The 22086-nt window shown below is 44.0% G+C and overlaps 2 protein-coding genes across 3 annotated transcripts in view; both read left to right on the top strand.

Moving 5' to 3' along the window:
- The window catches only part of pik3r5 (phosphoinositide-3-kinase, regulatory subunit 5), a 178266-nt gene extending 169175 nt beyond the window's left edge, over window positions 1-9091 (top strand). Inside the window, 1 exon segment of the mRNA XM_051918933.1 lies at window positions 5766-9091. Within this exon segment, the coding sequence (XP_051774893.1) occupies window positions 5766-5913 (148 nt within the window). The 3' untranslated portion in view covers window positions 5914-9091.
- A 6534-nt stretch (window positions 9092-15625) lies between these two features.
- The window catches only part of LOC114664830 (phosphoinositide 3-kinase regulatory subunit 6-like), a 146430-nt gene continuing 139969 nt past the window's right edge, over window positions 15626-22086 (top strand). For both annotated transcript variants that reach the window (XM_051936289.1, XM_051936288.1), the window contains exon 1: window positions 15626-15943. The gene's annotated coding sequence lies outside the window, so the exon portion shown is untranslated. The remainder of the gene's footprint in view (window positions 15944-22086) is intronic.

Here is a 22086-nt window from a genome sequence, read left to right as displayed (position 1 = left end):
GCGAGGTGAGCACATCGGCAAAATGAAATCCCCGAAGAAACACAAAGTTGCTTAGCCGCTAAGACACAAGCGAGGTGAGAATGTCGGCAAAACAAAACCTCCGAAGAAACACAAAGTCGCTTAGCCGCTAAGACACAAGCGAGGCAAACACATCGGCAAAACAAAACCTCTGAAGAAAGACAAATCGCTTAGCTGCTAATACACAAGTGAGACAAGCACATTGGCAAAATGAAACCTCCGAAGAAGGACAAAGTCGCTTAGCCGCTAATACACAAGCGAGGTGAGCATGTCGGCAAAACGAAACCTCCAAAGAAACACAAAGTCGCTTAGCGGCTAAGACACAAGTGAGGTGAGCACTTCGCAAAATGAAACATCCTAGGTGAGAGACGCCCAGAGTAGTTCTTTTCAATTACCTGACATCTCTACATTTCATCGTTCTTCTGATGATTTCAATAGTTTCTAGGACCCTGGGCTTTTTACAGCATGGGCTCACACAGCTAGTTAATACAGTCTATAATACAGGTCAGGTTAATTAAATATTTTACACACAACACCCCATAACTTTACTTGAGGTTTTTGCAAATTTACTAAAAATAAAAAAATTGAGAAAGCACATGTACATAAGTATTCACAGCCTTTGCCATGAAGCTCAAAATTGAGCTCAGGTGCATCCTGTTTCCCCTGATCATCCTTGAGATGTTTCTGCAGCTTAATTGGAGTCCACCTCTGGTAAATTCAGTTTACTGGACATGATTTGGAAAGGCACACACCTGTCTATATAAGGTCACACAGTTGACAGTTCATGTCAGAGCACAAATCAAGCATGAAGTCAAAGGAATTGTCTGTAGACCTCCGAGACAGGATTGTCTCGAGGCAAAAATCTGGGGAAGGTTACAGAAAAATTTCTGCTGCTTTGAAGGTCCCAATGAGCACAGTGGCCTCCATCATCCGTAAGTGGAAGAAGTTTGAAACCACCAGGACTCTTCCTAGATCTGGCCGGCCATTAAAACTGAGCGATCAGGGGAGAAAGGCCTTAGTCAGGGAGGTGACCAAGAACCCGATGGTCACTCTGTCAAGAGAGGAGAACCTTCCAGAAGGACAACCATCTCTGCAGCAATCCACCAATCAGGCCTGTATGTTAGAGTGGCCAGATGGAAGCCACTCCTTAGTAAAAGGCACATGGCAGCCCGCCTGGAGTTTGCCAAAAGGTACCTGAAGGACTCTCAGACCATGAGGAAGAAAATTCTCTGGTCTGATGAGACAAAGATTGAACTCTTTGGTGTGAATGCCAGGCGTCACGTTTGGAGGAAACCTGGCACCATCCCTACAGTGAAGCATGGTGGTGGCAGCATCATGCTGTGGGGATGTTTTTCAGCGGCAGGAACTGGGAGACTAGTCAGGATAAAGGGAAAGATGACTGCAGCAATGTACAGAGACATCCTGGATGAAAACCTGCTCCAGAGCGCTCTTGACCTCAGACTGGGGCGACGGTTCATCTTTCAGCAGGACAACGACCCTAAGCACACAGCCAAGATATCAAAGGAGTGGCTTCAGGACAACTCAGTGAATGTCCTTGAGTGACAGAGCCCAGCCAGAGCCCAGACTTGAATCCGATTGAACATCTCTGGAGAAATCTTAAAATGGCTGTGCACCGACGCTGGCCAAGGATAGGTGTGCCAAGTTTGTGGCATCATATTCAACAAGACTTGACGCTGCAATTGCTGCCAAAGGTGCATCGACAAAGTATTGAGCAAAGGCTGTGAATACTTATGTACATGGGATTTCTCAGTTTTTTTATTTTTAATAAATTTGCAAAAACCTCAAGTAAACTTTTTTCACGTTGTCATTATGGGGTGTTGTGTGTAGAATTCTGAGGAATAAAATGAATTTAATCCATTTTGGAATAAGGCTGTAACATAACAAAAGGTGGAAAAAGTGATGTGCTGTGAATACTTTCTGTATGTACTGTAGATAGATAGATAGATAGATAGATAGATAGATAGATAGATAGATAGATAGATAGATAGATAGATAGATAGATAGATAGATAGATAGATTATTAATCCCAAGGGGAAATTCACATACTCCAGCAGCAGCATATTGATAAAAAACAATTTTAAATTAAAGAGTGATAAAAATGAAGGTATAACAGACAATAACTTTGTATAATGTTAACATTTACCCCCCGAGTGGAATTGAAGAGTCACATATTTGGTGGTTTTTGTATTAGCAATTTTAAACAGATATAGTATAACATCCGGCGCCGCCGTGAGTGGCAGCCTTTTCAGCAGCTCCGTGTATGACTGTATATGTATGTGTACTTTTCTACTTTTATTTTTCTATTTTTATTTATTGATCACTCCTACCACTTTATTTTATGTGGATTCCTTCCCTGGACACACTTACTTTTACAACGTGGGCATGGATTTTAACACGCCGAGACTCGCCTATTCAAGTACTCAACTTCGGGCGCTGAGAACAAATGCCAGTGCCGGTGTGGTTCCATATTTACCCGACGAGGTAAGAAGGCGATATCGTGGCAGCAGAGCCGGCACTAAGCTAAAAATGAAGCGGCTTGCGAGAAAGTGGCGTTTCAAGCCTTCGGTGCCTTCTGTGATTCTGGGGAATGTGAACTCAATCTCAAATAAGATCGACGAACTGACTGCGCTGGTGAAAAATGTCAGAACCTACAGAGAATGCAGTTTGTTGTGTTTTTGCGAAACCTGGCTAAATAACACCATCCCAGATGCCAACGTGGAGCTACCCGGGTTTAGCACAGTTAGAGCGGACAGAGATGCAAGTACCTGTGGTAAGCACAAAGGAGGAGGACTCGCTCTCTATGTTAATACACGGTGGTGTCACTCTGGACATGTTAACGTCAAAATCTCCACTTGCTGCAGGGATATCGAACTGTTGGCCGTAAGTTTACGTCCCTACTACTTGCCCAGAGAGTTTGGACATGTCATTGTTGTCATCGTGTATATCCCTCCTCGGGCGGACGAGGAGTCAGCGAGTGACATCATCCATTCCGCTGTTGCTAAGTTACAAACGCAGCACCCTGAGGCGCTTGTGCTAATCGCTGGAGACTTTAACCATGTGACGCTGGACAAAACATTACCTGCATTCTCCCAGTATGTGGACTGTAACACCCGGGGAAATAAGACTATTGATTTACTGTATGCAAACGTTAAAGACGCATACAGCGCCACCCCGCTGCCTGCGCTTGGGAAAGCAGATCATGACCTGGTTCTGCTTCAGCCTCACTATAAACCAAAAGTGAGAGTCCTACCTGTAACCACACGATCATTCAGGAAGTGGACCCCGGAGGCTGAGAATACTCTGAGAGAACTTTTTGGAACTACAGACTGGGATATCCAGCAGGGATCTCATAATGAGAACATTGAGGAAGTTGTTGACTGCACTACTGACTACATCAACTTCTGTATGGACATTGTAGTTCCAGTAAGAACAGTACGCTGCTATGCTAACAACAAGCCATGGATTACAAGTGACATCAAGGGCCTTTTGAACCAGAAGAAAAGGGCTTTTAAAAACGGTGATCAGCATGAGCTCAAGCGCGTGCAGAAGGAACTCCAAGTCCAGCTCAGGGCGGCGAAGGAGCAGTACAGGAGAAAGCTGGAGCAGAAGTTGCAGAATAACAGCATGAAGGAAGTGTGGGATGGGATGAAGATTATCACTGGCTGCAGCTCGAAGCGGGGTACCACCATTGAGAGAGACGTGAAGAGAGCAAACCAAATGAACAACTTTTTTAACAGGTTTGACCACCCTAACCCACTCTCACTCTCACCTCGGAGTATTGCACCCTCCACACATCCTTCTGCTGATACCAGCATAGGAAAGACATCCCCACCCATAATTACAACAGCGCAAGTGAGCAGAGAGCTGAGGAGACTTCGTGCCAGCAAAGCAGCGGGTCCAGATGGAGTATCGCCACGACTGCTGAAGGTCTGTGCATCGGAGCTGGGGGGCCCTCTACAGCGCATCTTCAACCTGAGCCTGGAACAGGGGAAAGTCCCGAGGCTTTGGAAAACATCTTGTATCACCCCAATCCCAAAGGTATCACGTCCTAGTGAGCTGAATGACTTTCGGCCTGTTGCTCTGACATCACATGTGATGAAGACCATGGAGAGGCTGCTGCTTCACCACCTTAGGCCACAGGTTCAACACGCCCTCGACCCTCTGCAGTTTGCATATCAGGAGAAGGTGGGAGCGGAGGATGCCATCATCTATATGCTACACCGATCCCTCTCTCACTTGGACAGAGGTAGTGGTGCTGTAAGAATTATGTTTCTAGACTTCTCTAGCGCCTTCAACACAATCCAACCTCTGCTCCTTAGGGACAAGCTGACAGAGATGGGATTAGATTCAAACCTAGTGGCATGGATCATGGACTATCTTAAAGACAGACCTCAGTATGTGCGTCTTGGGAACTGCACGTCTGACATTGTGGTCAGCAACACAGGAGCGCCACAGGGGACTGTACTTTCTCCGGTCCTGTTCAGCCTATATACATCGGACTTCCAATACAACTCGGAGTCCTGCCATGTGCAAAAGTTCGCTGATGACACTGCTATCGTGGGCTGCATAAGGAATGGGCTGGAGGAGGAGTATAGGGACCTAATCAATGACTTTGTTAAATGGTGCGACTCAAACCACCTACACCTGAACACCAGCAAAACCAAAGAGCTGGTGGTGGATTTTAGGAGGCCCAGACCCCTCATAGACCCAGTGATCATCAAAGGTGACTGTGTGCAGATGGTGCAGACCTATAAATACCTGGGAGTGCAGCTGGATGATAAATTAGACTGGACTGCCAATACTGATGCGCTGTGCAAGAAAGGACAGAGCCGGTTATACTACCTTAGAAGGCTGGCGTCCTAAGATGCTAAGATGTAATAAGATGCTGCAGATGTTCTATCAGACAGTTGTGGCGAGCGCCCTCTTCTACACAGTGGTGTGCTGGGGAGGCAGCATTAAGAGGAAAGACGCCTCACGTCTGGAAAAACTGGTGAGGAAGGCAAGCTCTATTGTTGGCATGGAGCTGGACAGTTTAACATCTGTGGCAGAGCGAAGGGCGCTGAGCAGGCTCCTATCAATTATGGAGAATCCACTGCATCCACTGAACAGGATCATCTCCAGACAGAAGAGCAGCTTCAGTGACAGACTGCTGTCACTGTCCTGCTCCACTGACAGATTGAGGAGATCGTTTCTCCCCCAAACTATGCGACTCTTTAATTCCACCCAGAGGGGTAAATGTTAACATTCAACATTATACATAGTTATTGTCTGTTTTTTCTGTTTTTCACCTGCATTGTTATCATTCTTTAATTTAATATTATTTATTGTATCAGTATGCTGCTGCTGAAGAATGTGAATTTCCCATTGGGATTAATAAAGTATCTATCTATCTATCTATCTATCTATCTATCTATCTATCTATCTATCTATCTATCTATCTATCTATCTATCTATCTATCTATCTATCTATTAATAAAACAGTTAGCAGATCTAATGGAAATAACATAAAACATGTAAAATAATCATTCAAAAATTAAGAAAAACAACCATAAAAACAGAAAATAAATACAAGCCAGCTCTAACAGAGCATGTAGTAGGTGATGTATTGGAAATGACTGCTGCCCTTCTGCCGTATCTGGACAGCACTTTTAGTTCTTTACAAATAAATTTCAGGAAAGACTTTCTCCTCACTCAGCTAATGTCTCTTCTCTCCTTGTTGCCTGCAGATGCGAGGTGTCGGTGTGCTACAAGCCAGAAAGCAGCATCAATTGGAGGGACCGCAAGCCCCCGCCTCTCCAGATGCAGTTCCAGCAGTCGGACGTCTGCTCCCTCCTCTGCCTCCCTATCTCCACTTTCAGTGGAGCACTCTTCTGAAGAGACCAGAGTCTCGTGGTACTTTGTTCTCGTAGTGGAGCAAGGTGGATTTTAGATTTACTCTGCACAGGTGGGTGGCGGGGCTAACTGTTTGTCCTGACACATTCATGCACTTGCTTAAATGGAGCCTCAAGTCGCCACTCTCAGCTAGCATACCCAGTCTTTGAATTGGACCTTCTTCCTTTTCACTGGGCACCATCACTTTGTATCACTTTTTATTCTTCCTGTATCTCCTGCTCACATTGAGCACGTTGGAGAAAGAAAATCAGTGCTAAAGTTTTGGACGATCTCCATCCTTGGGGTTCTCCATGGATGATAAGTGAGGACAGTTAAACCACAGAGCATATACTGGGTTTTGTTACAGCCGACCCTTTCTGAATTTCTCCACCTTGTTTGTAAAATCAGAAGTAGTTTTTGAACTCGGCCCACCCTTCAATGTCTTTTGGCCACAATCTTTGGCAAAGCACTCTTTAACTCCTTTCTTGATAAAGCCTCTCGTACTTTTCGTCTTTATGGAAATCCTCACCTGTTGTGCAGTTTTAACTAAATTCATAAGCATGCGTCCTGAAATGCCAAATGTTCACTCACTATGTTCAATGTCCAGTTAGACCCAACTTCCATTACTACTGTGAAAGAATTCATGAAAGGTCGCTGGTTCCTGAAGCACTGAGGCAGAGACGTCACATGAGAAGATGATACTCGGGAGATCACGTCAAGTACGTTGACTGGATGCGATAGACAAGTGTGTTAAAGCGAAACCTGTTCACTGTCTCATGGGATGCTGTAGAAACGCGCATTCTGATTTCAGAGACACAAGGAGCCTAGTTAAGAGGAAATTTCAATAGGACACTTTGGTTGGAATGAAAACCAGCAGCCATCACCATTCTCCAGCAATGGAGCCCGAATCCCCCCTGAGTTAAGTCAAGGCAGGTCACAGGACCTCCCCAAGCCTAACTTTGTACAGCATCATATGTCTCACCGAGACTTCTGAAAGTCTCCTTGCACACCACCTGCCACCACGGGTTGGGTGATGTTTCATGATGTATCATTTGTTATGAAACTGATATACTCGGCACTTCACTTCAGTGGTGAAATGAGCTAAACTAAACGATCCATCCATTAGCTATTGTATGTGCTAATTATCTTCAGGAAACTGTAGGAGATAATGTCCACTCCATGCTTTCTGGGTGGAGTTTTCCCCTTCTTCCTGTTTTTCCCTTCCCCAATCCCATGGACTTATTGTGACCCAAAAATTACAATTACTAAAATGCAAGTCATGATAATCAATCCAATATGAATGTGCACTGTAAACGACTGGCAACCCGTCCAGGGTGGTTCCTTCCTTGTACCCACTGCTGCCATTATGCAGTGGCAAGGAAACGTATGTGAACCCTTTGGAATTGCCTGGTATTCTGCATTAACTGGTGATAACTTGTGGTCTGATCTTCATCGAAGTCACCAGTATAGACAGACACACTATAATTAAGCTAATAACGCACACACCATTATAATTCTTCCTGTCTTTGTTGAACACACAATTCAATTATTCACAGCGTGCTGTGGAAAAACTAAGTGAACCCTTGGATTTAATAACTGGTTGAACGTCGTTTGGCAGCAATCACCTCAGACTAGCACTTCTGGTAGCTGTGGATCAGACTTGCATGACGTTCAGGAGGAATTTTGGACCTTTCTTCCTTACAGTACCTTTTACAGCTCGGCCATATTTTTAGGACATCTGGCTTGAGCCAGGTTTTATTTATTTTATCGAAATAAGTCCTCTGCATCTTGACGCCTGACATTCAGCCTGCTTTACCAGTCAAGAGTGTATGTACTTGTAAGCCACGCCTCCAAGCTCATGCTATTGGTTGGTCTCCAGGTTTGCGCACACCTGACTCCTTCATTGGCCTGAGGGTTCACAGACTTTTTCCAACTTGGACTGTGAATGTCTGAGTGATGTATTCAATATGTACAAGATAATGCGCTGATTTGTGTGTTATTAGCTAAAACAGGCTGTTTTTGCTCGTTAGATGGAGATCAGGCCATATTGTAAGACACTTTTACACATACGTACTTTTTCTTAACCGCTATAGGCTCGTCACCCTAAATATAAGTGACTTTGATAATGAATGGATGGATTATGTTTAATAAATATTCCACTATGGTTAAAATGGACAAATCAGTGTCCGCTTCAGTGGGCTGTGTAATGTTAGCTTGGGTCCTGCCTTGCCCCCCAAGATCCGCTTTGTGGCCCTAAACAAACACTAAGCGGATTATTAACGAAAGTGGGGAAAATGGAAAATGCCTGAATTTAACGCACATAATTCATCAGATGTTTATCCGTCTGTCGTTGGCCATCTAACACTGTGTCGTGACGTGCAATAACTTAACGTGTTTTGTTTTTGTTTTTTATTAAGTTTTATTTATTTTATCGAAATAAGTCCTCTGCATCTCGACGCTTTATGATCTGCCTACCGCTGTTAACATTATTATTTTTTTAATATACGCTGTACAGTCCCATGCATCCCTGCTTGAGGCCATCTGTTAGGGTTAGACGACGCAGTTCGGTCTCCACTTCCCTGACTCTTCAGTCGGTACAGCATACAAGGTCATGAACGGGGAAAGCGGAGAAAATGGCGGCCGTCTGACGCGCACGCTTACTGAAAAGCACCGACAGGCCTTGTCGCCACTTCCCCTGCTGCCTTTTTTTTTTGTTTTAACTTTGCAAAGTCTCCCACAATGTCATGAGTGGTATGTGATGCCTAACTGGGCTACTAGAGCGATGAGGTCAGTGCCAAGCGAAAGAACACCAACCTGGTATCAAATGAAGCGGCTTTGGGATGTCATCACAGAGCTGTGGGAAAAAAAACAAGTGAACCCTTGGATTTAACAGCTGGTTCAACGTCCTTTGGCAGCAGTCACAACTCTACGCTGTTATGCCAGTGGTCTTAATTACAACCTCGGCCTCTTTTAGGAGGACAGCCTGATGAAGTTGACACCCAAACGCCAGCTTAGGTTCAGCCTCTGTCGATCACTCATCTATATGAAAGAGTTTGTACTTTATTGCTTGTATCATAATGTACATATTTAATAAATAAAAATCTATTTTATGTATTTTTAAACACCTTTGTGATAAGACTTTCACTTGCAAATTGCACTAATAAAACAAGTTGTCTCCTCATTTCCTTCTCCTGTTTTGTCGCTTTGCCTCTTATGTAGAGTCATCCCAGAATGCATCTTGGGCCTTTGGCTCTTTCCCCTTCATGAATGTGATCATCAGGTGGATGACGGGAGGTGCAGTGGGTATAGAAAAGACCCGACCCCCCCCGGTTCAAAAGCCTCACATGAAAACCCACACAAAAACAGATTTGACCAGCTGTATTCACACAATGCATCTCACGTCAAGTTTGGGTCTCAAAGTTGCACAGGAGAGTACAGAAGGAATTCCAAGGAGTAGAAACTTTATTGCTGCCCAGGCAGATACAAACACAAGTCTCTTTCAGAAGTGATCCGGCCACACGAGGAACAGTTGTCAAACTTGACGCCTCGGCCCTGACTCCTGCTCAAAAGAACACATCGAGGGGGTACAGCAGCTCGGAAGCAGCAACCGGAGCAGAGGGAGTCTGGGGGAAGAGAGACAGGAGAATGAGACCTCAGGATGGCCGCGGCTCGGTCTTTTAAATGTTCGAGGAGCACATCGCGCTGCAAGCCAGCAGCTGATCCTACAAAGAGGAGCTGTAAGAGTGAGTTTGTTACCCATTTAAAAACTGTTTAAGAGGGGGTTTCTGAAGAGTGGCCATATCCCCCTGCGGCAGCGGCCACACTTATTACTTGACCGTTGATACCAGGCAGGATGGATCCATGGTTTTGTGTTGTTAATATCCGAATGTCGCAGCAGAAATCGACTTATCAGAACAGGCAACGTTATTCCCGTCTTCTGTTGTCCAATTTTGGTGAATTGTAGCCTCAGTTGCCTGTTCTAAGTTGACAGGAGTGACACCCACTGTGGTCTCCTGCTAGTGTAACCCACATACTTCAAGGTTCGATGTGTTGTGTGTTCAGAGATGTTCTTTTGCACACCTCGCTTGAAACGAGTGCTTATTTGAGTTGCTGTTGCCTTACTATCAGCTCAAACCAGTCTGGCCATTCTCCTCTGACCTCTCGCATCAACAAAGTCCAGTGAACTGCCACTCACTGGATATTTTCCTATTTTCAGACCATTTTCTGGTTGTGGGTGAAAATCCCGGTAGATCAGCAGTTTCTGAAATACTCAGAGCAGCCTGTCAGGCACCAACAACCAGGCCACATTCAAAGTCACTTCAATTCCCTTTCTTCCCCATCCTGAGGCTCAGTTTGAACTTCAACAGGTGGTCTTGACAGTGTCGACAGGCCAAAATGCATTGAGCTGCTGCCATGTGATTGGCTAATTAGATATTTGAGTTGACAAGTGGCCGGTGAGTGTACATCTCCTTCATGAGATCATCACGTCTCTGACTTTAGGCTGAAACCCTCCATTTCTTTGTGGCAGTGTGACGCGCCACAGTTTTTTTTCCGCTGTTCCTCTTTGTGATATTGTGACCATTCTGACTGCAGATGAATGCGTGTGGACACTGGAGACGCATTTTAATGGCAAGTGTAAATGTCATCGGGCTAAATTACATTCGTATGCAATCTATCTATGAAACTAGCATTAAACAGGGTCTCTGAGCAAACTAACAATCACTGTGTGCCACACATGATGTGGTGACGCAGTACTTAGTTTGGGAAGAAGGCATTTATTTAACAATTACAAAAAGAACAATAATAAAAGGAACTAAAATGGGAACTGTTTACACCTAACAAACAAACAAACCCCTCTGGGTCAGCGCTAGAGGAGGCAATACATGACCCCAATACAAATAAAGTCTACCGGATTTCTGATTTACAACCAGTGCTGGTTGAGGCCCATATGAAGCTCCAGGCAGGTGGGGAATGTGCTCCTCGGTGTCCATCGAGTTAACAGAGAGGGGGGAAAGCAGAAAAGTCCAGAGCCCCTTGAATTACCAAAATGGCAGCCCACGTTATTCAGAAACTTCTGGAGTCTGTGCCCCTTAACTATTTTTAAAAATGTATAGAAAGTGCGTACCTTTTGAACATGCACGATTGTGAAGAAGAAACTTTGACTTTAAAAATACAGATGTTCTACTTTAAGGAAGAAGCCAACTGAGGACCTGTAGGGTGTTTGTTTCCCACACTGCACACTCAGATGCTGTTGTTCATCTGGGCCTTCCCCTTCTTCTTCTGTTTTTGGTAAGATATCGGCGTGGCGTCTCCTCTCAAGGCATCAGTAGACACCTTCCTCTTTTTGGCAGCCTGTCACAAGTGATTGATTGGCTTCATTCTGCAAACACAACAAAAGGCTGACATATTTCTTGAGAAAGCCGTTTCATGTGTGAACCGGTGACTGAACTTCAGGAACGCCACTACTTTGCCACCCAAGTGAACACAATAACAGGTTTCAGTGGTGCTAATGTGATTAGGTCCTGTTCAGCCTATATACATCGGACTTCCAATACAACTTGGAGTCCTGCCACGTACAAAAGTTCGCTGATGACACTGCTATCGTGGGCTGCATCAGGAGTGGGCAGGAGGAGGAGTATAGGGACCTAATCAAGGACTTTGTTAAATGGTGCGACTCAAACCACCTACAACTGAAGACCAGCAAAACCAAGCAGCTGGTGGTGGATTTTAGGAGGCCGAGGCCCCTCATGGACCCCGTGATCATCAGAGGTGACTGTGTGCAGATGGTGCAGACCTATAAATACCTGGGAGTGCAGCTGGATGATAAATTGGACTGGACTGCCAATAGTGATGCTCTGTGTAAGAAAGGACAGAGTTGGTTATACTTCCTTAGAAGGCTGGTGTCCTTCAACATCTGCAATAAGATGCTGCAGATGTTGTATCAGACGGTTGTGGCGAGCGCCCTCTTCTACAAGGTGGTGTGCTGGGGAGGCAGCATTAAGAAGAAGGACGCCTCACGCCTGGACAAACTGGTGAGGAAGGCAGGCTCTATTGTTGGCATGGAGCTGGACAGTTTGACATCTGTGGCAGAGCGATGGGCACTGAGCAGACTCCTGTCAATCATGGAGAATCCACTGCATCCACTAAACAGGATCATCTCAAGACAGAGGAGCAGCTTCAGCGACAGACTGATGTCACCATCCTGCTCCACTGACAGACTGAGAAGATCAATTCCACCCGGGGGGTAAACGTTAACATTATACAAAGTTATTGTCTGTTTTTACCTGCATTGTTATCAATCTTTAATTTAATATTGTTTTTTGTATCAGTATGCTGCTGCTGGAGTATGTGAAATTTCCCCTTGGGATTAATAAAGTATCTATCTATCTATCTATCTATCTATCTATCTATTATGAAGGTTTCTCTAATAACCTATTAGAATTTCAAAAGACTAATTAGGGATAAGCTAAGGGAGCTGACCATTAGGACAAATGAAGGAATAACGGCTGAAAATGGGACTTTGCAGTGTTATGTGAATAAAAAAATTAAAAATCAAGCAGCAATTGCCTTCAGAAACACTTGTCATGTCTTGGCTGTATTTCTAAATCAATGTAATGGTATAGTTGATTAAAAATAGATCAACTTCTATCAAAAACCTGAATATTTCTAAGTGTCTCCAGACTTTTGACTGCTAGTTTCCGTCCACAGGCAATCATGAAAAATCACTGGAATTACGGGAGTTGCTTTAGAATTCCATTCTTTAAACAGCTCTTCGCTATTATATTGTGTGTGTGTGTTGGATTCGCTTTGAGTGTGTGGACCGTGTTGAGCCGGTGGGACACGGGGAAGACGTGCCCCGCGGCTGAAGAAATATAAAAGCACGTTTTCTTTTATTTTTACACGTGCCTCAGTTGTCAGTCTGTGTCGGGTCGGGCGACTATATAGCACCTTTCACAGCCTACATTTTTGTAAAGTGACCCTAGATTTGAGGGAAGGCGCTATATAAACTGAAGTTTAAAGAAAAGTAGAGAGTGCTGTGAGATTTTTTGGTCATTTTTATAGTATTCGCTGCGGTTCAACGCTGGTCTCCATAGGCACCCATTCTACACTCTTAAAAATGAAGCTGTTTGAGTGGTTCTTCAAAGAGTTTCCATAAGGCAGTGGTTCCCAAACTTGGTCCCGGAGACCCTCTGTGGCTGCAGGTTTTTTTTTTCCCAACCAGTTTCATAGTAAGTGATAATAATTGATCTCATTTAGTTAGCTGTTCTTTGTTTTCATTGTCCTTTTTTTCTGCATTTAGAAAAACAACAGTATAAATTTATTTTCCAAGACAATTAGATAAACGAAAGACCTGTACGTGTAAGCAGTCCGCGGTGCTCGTGCTCAGCCACTAGATGGCGCTCGAATGTCCCTCACCGACGTCGCGCTAATGACACAGACGAAGAGACACAACGTCGAAATGAAGCAGACGCTGCGGCTCAACAACGCGCAAGTGAAAGTCCTCGGCAACGCAGGGCAAGGCTTGAAGCTTTCACTAAAAACGTTGACTATCTGGACGTGTTTCTCCAGACAAAGATTAATAGGACTCATATGCCACCCATATGGGCCCAGTACCGCCGCTCCCTATACGCAGAGTACGCAGTCTGCGTAGGGCACCAACTCCCAGGGGAGCACCATCCCAGCTGCTCAAAAAAATCGTTTTTATATATTATAATAATAAATTAACATCAATAATATACATATACAAATAAACAAAAATATAAACGTATATATTGCATTTTACGGTGAACGCAGAGTAGGCTAAGCACACGTGATGACGCGCGCGCCCTCACCTCTGTTACGGCTGCCTAACTAATATTTGGGGGAGGGGGCACAAAAGTAAATTTCTGCTTAGGGCACCCATTTGGCCAGCAGCGGCCCTGCTATGGCTAAGATATGGCATCGCCAGTGTCTTCTTACGAAAGCCAGTGGGGCAGCAAGCACAGTTGGGTCCACATCCTCTGTCCTGGGTCATTCTAAAGAGTTAGCTGGTAAGCCTCTCCAAGTTCACGAATAGAGTAAAACTGCTAGGGAGTTTTCGGGGGGGGGGGGGGGGGGGGGGGGTTTGTCGTCCCGCAGAAAATAAGCAGTTAGCTTACAAATATTTCTATTTTTTTGGCTAAATGTTTAACTATTTTTGTTGTTTTCCTATTATTTTTCCCGTATTCTGTGCAGTCTGCAACACTAAATGATGAAAGGCAAGTAAACGCTTCAGTGTCAGACCCACTAATTAGTCAATAATGGAAAGGCAGAATCCATCCATCCATTTTCCAACCCGATGAATCCGAACACAGGGTCACGGGGGTCTGCTGGTGCCAGTCCCAGCCAACACAGGGCGCAAGGCAGGGAACCAACCCACCGCAGGAAAGGCAGAATGGAAATCATAAATAAAAAGTAAAAAAAAAAAAAAGATTATCCACATATAACTGTTTTTATTAAAATGTGTTAGCACACTTACTTTTGTATTTTTTTCATTGACTCCAAAACACAGAAACTGGGAAATGACGGCTCTATAGGCTAGGAGTCCACTTAAAAACAGAGGTTACTTGGAACAGAAACCTGCTGCCCGAGGGGGTACCCAGGACCGAGTTTGGGAACCACTGCCTTATGGCATCTTTCTGAAGAACCCCTCGGGTACCTTCATTTTTAACAGTGTAGAATGGGTGCCTATAGAGACCAGCGCTGAACTGCTGTGAACGATATAAAAGTGTCCAAAGAAAAATCTCACAGCATTCCCTACTTTTCTTCTTTCTTTAAACTTCAATTTATAGAAGATTCCAGAAGATGATTACATCTTGCCTGAAGAAGGGGCCTGAGTTGCCTCGAAAGCTTGCATATTGTAATCTTTCTAGTTAGCCAATAAAAGGTGTCATTTTGCTTGGCTTTTCTCTAGAAGATTCCAGAAACATCTGTTTATTTATTTAGATCCGTAAAGGGCTCCATACAGTTAATAATAATGAAAAAAGGATAACATATCTGGGAAATACCAGCGAGTTCCTGATTTTCAAAGGACTCTCGCTGCTTACAGTCACACCGGCTAAATTCGGATTTTCTTCATCTGTTAGTGTCCTGCTTGGTAGCCCACCATACATTGAAGACTTCGCTTTTTTATTTCTGCACGTTAGGAAATTCTTCAAAGCGCAAGGAACCAACTTCATAAGCGGAGAACTCGTCACAGAATGAAATGGTGCTTTGTCAAGCAATATTCAACCAGAGAACTTAGTGAAGAGCTATACAATGGCATTAAACAACCAGGATTTTTAAGTGTGTGGGTTTAAGGTAAGGCGCTATAGAAATACACGTTTAAAGGAAGAAAGAGTACTGTGAGTTTTTTTTTGGACGCTTTTATATTTGTTGTTTTGCGATTCAGTGTTGGTCTCCACAGACGCTCATTCTATCAGAAAGCTCGTTTTCTCCCGTTCTCCATGAAAACATCAGATTAAAAACTTTTCTCGCCCACCACTCGTTAAGTAACATATAAAAATCATTTTTGGAGGGAGTATCCCCATAACCCCCCTTCTCATTGTCCACTGGCCCTCATGGCGGGACTGGGCTGCAGCTCTACACAATTCCAGATGTTAGACGGGCTTTACAATTACAGGTGGTGCCCTCACGTAATCCTAAAACAGGCTGGGATGTGGTGGGGGGGCGTATCGGCCGCTCTGAAGACTATGGCTGTGTGTGCGGGGACACCTGGCGATGGGCTGTCATCCCGTCCAGTGTTGCCAGGCGTCTGCTGTCTTACCGTTAAGACTTTTCCTTCCCTTTCTCGGAACAGGTGCGTTCAAAATAAACAGGAGGAGCCCCGCTTACCTGCTTCACACTCCCCCTCGCCGCCATCTCTGCAATTAGAAAATAAACAGACCCCGGAGAGGCCACGCCCCCGCACAGCTGACACCCAGGAAGCTCACACAGCACTTCAGTGGCGACTGGCACGCAAGGCGCAAGGACTGAAAGACGCGTCTCCGAACTCCGAGGAGCGGGCAGCCCGCAGGTAAGTGCCGAGTGTCTTCCGGTGGTCAAACCGGGAACTCGTGACTGGAAGCGGCGCGGCGACCTGATCAGAAACACTTGAGCGCGCCGCGTCATTGGCGTACGCTTCTGCAACGCTTTTCATTTTTAAAGTAATTTTCTTCGCCTAAACGCCTTCTGTTTTTTTCTCTCAGCCTTCACTTTATATACCGTTTCACCATTTGTGTCTTTCTCACTCCGCTAACAGCCGATCACCTCCAACTCAATGATAACATCTGACTTTTCGGTTTCCTACCACTGCTTTCCCGTTCTTTTTCAGCCCCATCCATTCTGCACGTTTTAATCTCCAAGCTGGAATTCTTCTCACTCGACTTTTCACCCGCCGCTTATCATTTTCTGTTTTTCTTTTCCTCCTTTCTGTTCCTTGAATAGAAGTACCTGTATAAACCGCGAGACATAGTCCGCGCTGAGAAAGATTTACAGGGGATTCAGAAAGTGTTCAGACCCCGTCACTTTCTGCACACTTTATTGACGGGTGGATTAAATTTTAAATGGAGAAATGTCCCATTGTTGCCATCAATCTACACTCAATAACCCATAATGACAAAGTGGAATCGGGTTTTCAACTTTTATTAAACATTAAAAACTGAAGTCTGTGATTCATGTATGTATTCAGACCCCTTCACTTTCTGCAGGCTTTGTACACTTAAAAAATGAAGGTGCCAGAGCTGTTAGAGGTATAACACAGGGGAACCGTTTTTGGTTATATAAAGACCCATTCACATGAAGGTTCCAGAAAGAACCCTTATTTCTTTAGATCCATAACAGGCTCCTTACAGTAAATAACCATGAATAGATGGTAACAGATTTGAGAAATACCAATGGCTCATGATTTTAAAAGGAGCCTGGCTGCATATAGTAACACAAGCCAAGTTCAGGTTTTCTTAATCTATTTGTGCCTGCCATACATTAAAGATTTCAGGTTTCTTCAACATATTAGGAAGTTTTCAAAGCGCAATGAACCAACTTCATATACAAAGAACCCACCCCAGAATGAAATGCTTTGTCAAACAACGGTTCCATGAGGAACCACAAGACCCAGTAAAGAATCATAAAGTGCCATTAAAGAACCATTAGGTGTATGAAAGAGGTTGGGAGCATGCGCTGATAGTGTGTTGCCACACCCACCACACAACAAATCACCTGGGGCTTCATGTATAAACGGTGCGTACGCACAGAAATGTTGCGTACGAACGTTTCCACGCTCAAATCGCGATGTATAAAACCTAAACTTGGCGTAAAGCCACGCACATTTCCACGGAACCTCATAACCTGGCGTACGCAATTTCTCCGCTCGGTTTTGCAGACTGACGGCACCCAGCGTCAAAGCAGTGCTACTGTTCCTGTGTGGTTACCCTTTCTTTCTTAGACCCACATTCCTGACGCGGCTTTATACTGAAACTAACTGCATATTGTTTATTAGTGTAATGCATCTGGTTGTAATTAACCTGTAGCAATATAATGGTCCAGGGAATAGCCATAGTATTCCAAATACCATAACTGCTTTAGCGTTGTTACGCTCACTACATCTTCTTCTTTCAGCTGCTCCCGTTAAGGGTTGCCACAGCGGATTATCTTTTTCCATATTACTCTCACTGCACCACTCGGAGTATTTATATCACTGTATCTGAGTGGGGAATCACAGCAGCAGCTGATCGGAAAGAGAATTATCGGTATACAGTTTCAAGCACACACTACCTCAACCACGGCAAAAAGCGTCAAAGCCTTTCCTGTACGGACCTTGCGTTTCAGAAACAGTTTCATCCCAAGAACTATAAACGCACTCAATCAGTCCATCAAGTGCTCCTTGTAGAACTGTTTGTACTTATAAGTACAATTACCTCACTGTAAACTTGCACTACAGTTATAATATTGCACAACCTGCGCCACTTTATAAAGCGCATATGATGACGATATCATTTTTAAGATGAAATGCAGCAAAATATGCTGCTTATAGTATACAGATAAAACTTTAACTTCATTTAAATAATCTGTATTGTTAATAATTAAACATGTGAGGATACGGTGCCGCAGCGTATAGCTAGTTCAAAGATAGCTCCTGCCTTGCGCTGTATTCTTGCTGGTGCTGACGCGACACTGGAAGGATAGACGAATAGAATAATTAAACATGTACTACGAAGATATTTCAATGTTACATAAAAGTTTTGAAGAATCGGCGTTCTAAGCTTACAAATGGCTTAACGTCTATTACAGAGCTGATTGTGTGGCGATTGGAGAAAGAAAAGTATGGACAGGAATTGGAGGGTAGTACGTTTGAAAGAGACAGTACTTCTGTAATAAATTATTTCATCGAAGGTCGCACATGGCGCAGCAAGCCTCTTGCGTGAGATATGAACAATCACTGCGCCACCGTGTTCCCATGTTTAATAAAATGCTTTCATTCCTATCATCATGAAAATGATATCACGTATACATCTCAGTGTTTTAATTATTCAGAGAGCTGTAATATCTCGAATGTAATGGATTCTGTGTCCTGTCGGAGAAAGAGAAAGAACGGAAGCACGTAGTGATTCACACACAGAGCACATAGAAGATCAAACACAGAACAAAGCATTTAACGTGCTACTTGAGAAACTATTAAAATAAACGATTTTAAGATGGAAGTTTATGATGTTCTACTTTAATGGCAAAATAAACTACGTGATTAAAGTGGAAATTTCGAGATTAAAGTTGACATTTCGTGCTTTTTTCCCACTGTGTGCCTATGTTTTTTGTTTGTACCCTAATAAGCTTTCATATGACACTCAGACGGTGGGCTACGACTCGCCTTTTCACGGCGACTTTGATATGTGATTTCTTTTTTATTTCGGGCACTGTGCGACTTTGTGAATTTGATCTTATGAGTTTTTCCGACACTCTGTCACTCGATCAACTTTCTTTTGTTGCTTATACCACTGTTTAAACCAACAAATAGTACGTTTTTCCTTTGCCTCCACTTGGTATTCGCTGAAATTCTTATATTTTCCCCTGTGCTTTTCCCATTGTCTTTTCACAGAAGGCTATTTATATTGATTTGCACATTCAAAGAGGCGTAATTCTGGGAGAAGTTGGGGCGGGACAGAAGGCGCGTGCACGTGCGTTACTTTTCACGCTGATCGGGATTTATGTAGTGGAAGAACGTGAAAGTTTGCGTGCGCACAGATTCCTGCATCTGGATTTTTCTGTGTGTATGCACAATCCCGCTTTTGTGCTTACACCATGTTATAGTGTGAGTTCTACGCACGGCGTTATACATGAGGCCCCAGATCATGACAAGGCAATAAGGTGAGGGCGATCACATCAGAGCATTGTATCCATGGGGGCAAGTTCTTTTTTTTGTGATTGCGTCGTGTTACTTAACCCAAATCTATATCGATATCCCTCCCTAGCGAAACAGCAGTGAGGAATCACATAGGAGAAATAACTTTATTTAATGTCGGCTTACGCTGCAGATAGTACAAAGATGAATGAAGCCAGTGACATACCCTGGACGGGAGTGGGGGGGCCCGAGGAGTGGAGTCTGTTGGTGTTGTCATTGCAGATGCGGAAAGCATTTTTAGGAATAGGTGGTGACGTCTTACATCCATTCGTTGGCTTCAAAGGTGTGCCGGGCAGTGTAACAAGGCTTTATACTCTTTCTTCATGTGCAGGGCCTACCTTCAAATGAGTGGAAAGGTGCAGAGATTCCTGAAATGTTGGTACCATTCCACTTTCCTATTATTGGTATATGGCACAATTCTAGCGCCTATTGCAGCGTTGCTCTGAGTTTCACAGCACTGCTTTGTGTCCATCACCATCCATCTGAGCACAAACTTGTAAATGGAGTGGCTTGCTTTTAATATTGTAATATTAATTTCATATTTTAATAAATAGTGTAGGGGTGGCACGGTGGCGCAGCAGTAGTGCTGCTGCCTCGCAGTTAGGAGACTTGGGTTTGCTTCCCGGGTCCTCCCTGTGTGGAGTTTGCATGTTCTCCCCGTGTCTGCGTGGGTTTACTTCTGGTGCTCTGATTTCCTCCCACAGTCCAAAGACATACAGGTTAGGTGCATTGGCAATCCTAAATTGTCCCTAGTGTGTGCTTGGTGTGTGTGTGTGTCTGTGTGCTCTGCAGTGGGCTGGCGCCCTGCCCGAGGTTTGTTTCCTGCCTTGCGCCCTGTGTTGGCTGGGATTGGCTCTGGTAGACCCCCGTGACCCTATATATAGTGGGTTGGATAATGGATGGATGGAATAAATAGTTTAACAAATTTAAATAATTTAATATTTTAATGCAGTTTGCTTTTTCTTAATGCAGTAATATAGTTTCAAAAAGACGACTGTCCACTCCGTAACAATATTAAAAGTGAAACCGAAAGGGTCACCGCTCCTTATAGACAATGCAGAATCAGCAAAGTGTGAAAAAAATAAGATGTGGTAAGTTTATTGGGAGTTTATCAGCAGTGATTGCCAGTCAGCTGATTTCTGCTCAAGGGTCTATGGCTGCCGTTCCCTCAATTTTATTAATGACACTGATGTTTTATTTCTTAACTGCTTCCTTATTGATGCAGGCTGTTCATGGCTGGAAGTGAACAAGTGAACAGACCTGCTTGCGTGAATACGCCACGCCGTCTGGCCACATTGGCAAGAGCAGCTGAGCGTGTGGACTGGCCTAACGCCAAGCTCCAAAGTCTGCAGGCTGCCATGGAGATGCTGGTGTGCGAGTCCAGCCTTCGAGACTGAGGGCCACTCCTGAGCTCTGCTTTTCTGTAACTTGTCCATTTTGTTAATATTGAAGTACTGTGTTGAGTTTGTGTTGACAGACCACCCCGGCTTCCCACATTACGTCTTCTTCTCTTTAGATTTACTTGTCTTGCAGTTGCACAAATTCACAGGATTTGGGTACGTTCTAGTCGGCCCATTTATTAGCCACAAAGTGTCTTTGAGAGGTGCAAAAGCTTGAGTAGCGGTTGTTTCAGATGTTCAGTCTGGTCTGCTGGTCTATACAATGACGGCTACTTCCTGCTTGGCTTGAGGTTTATACTGGAAGGACTGCAAGTAAAGGAGAAAATGGTGAGTCATTTTTCTTCTTCTGGTGCATTTTGTTAGCTGCAGGCAGAATGGAAGGTGGGTTAGCTGCTGTTATTTCACAGTCCTCCCCTAGTGTTCTCATGAAATCCTTCCTCATAAGGAGCAGGCATCTCTACAGTAGGGTAACATAGAGCTGCATATCATCCTAAAATGAACGTACAAGGGTATGAGAGGCAACCAGAATACCACAGAAACTCGCAGAATCAACTCAGAACTCAAGTATTTACTGCTCAGAGGCAGGAACACTAACCACTATGATTTGTGAATTTTCCATTGGGATTAATAAAGTATCTATCTATCTATCTATCTATCTATCTATCTATCTATCTATCTATCTATCTATCTATCTATCTATCTATCTATAGTGGTGTGAAAAACTATTTGCCCCCTTCCTGATTTCTTATTCTTTTGCATGTTTGTCACACAAAATGTTTCTGATCATCAAACACATTTAACCATTAGTCAAATATAACACAAGTAAACACAAAATGCAGTTTGTAAATGGTGGTGTTTATTATTTAGGGAGAAAAAAAAATCCAAACCTACATGGCCCTGTGTGAAAAAGTAATTGCCCCCTGAACCTAATAACTGGTTGGGCCACCCTTAGCAGCAATAACTGCAATCAAGCGTTTGCGATAACTTGCAATGAGTCTTTTACAGCACTCTGGAGGAATTTTGGCCCACTCATCTTTGCAAAATTGTTGTAATTCAGCTTTATTTGAGGGTTTTCTAGCATGAACCGCCTTTTTAAGGTCATGCCATAGCATCTCAATTGGATTCAGGTCAGGACTTTGACTAGGCCACTCCAAAGTCTTCATTTTGTTTTTCTTCAGCCATTCAGAGGTGGATTTGCTGGTGTGTTTTGGGTCATTGTCCTGTTGCAGCACCCAAGATCGCTTCAGCTTGAGTTGACGAACAGATGGCCGGACATTCTCCTTTAGGATTTTTTGGTAGACAGTAGAATTCATGGTTCCATCTATCACAGCAAGCCTTCCAGGTCCTGAAGCAGCAAAAACAACCCCAGACCATCACACTACCACC

The sequence above is a fragment of the Erpetoichthys calabaricus genome, chromosome 14, assembly GCF_900747795.2.
Source record: "Erpetoichthys calabaricus chromosome 14, fErpCal1.3, whole genome shotgun sequence".
Taxonomy (NCBI): Eukaryota; Metazoa; Chordata; class Cladistia; order Polypteriformes; family Polypteridae; genus Erpetoichthys; species Erpetoichthys calabaricus.
This window is presented reverse-complemented; position numbering and strand designations above follow the sequence as displayed.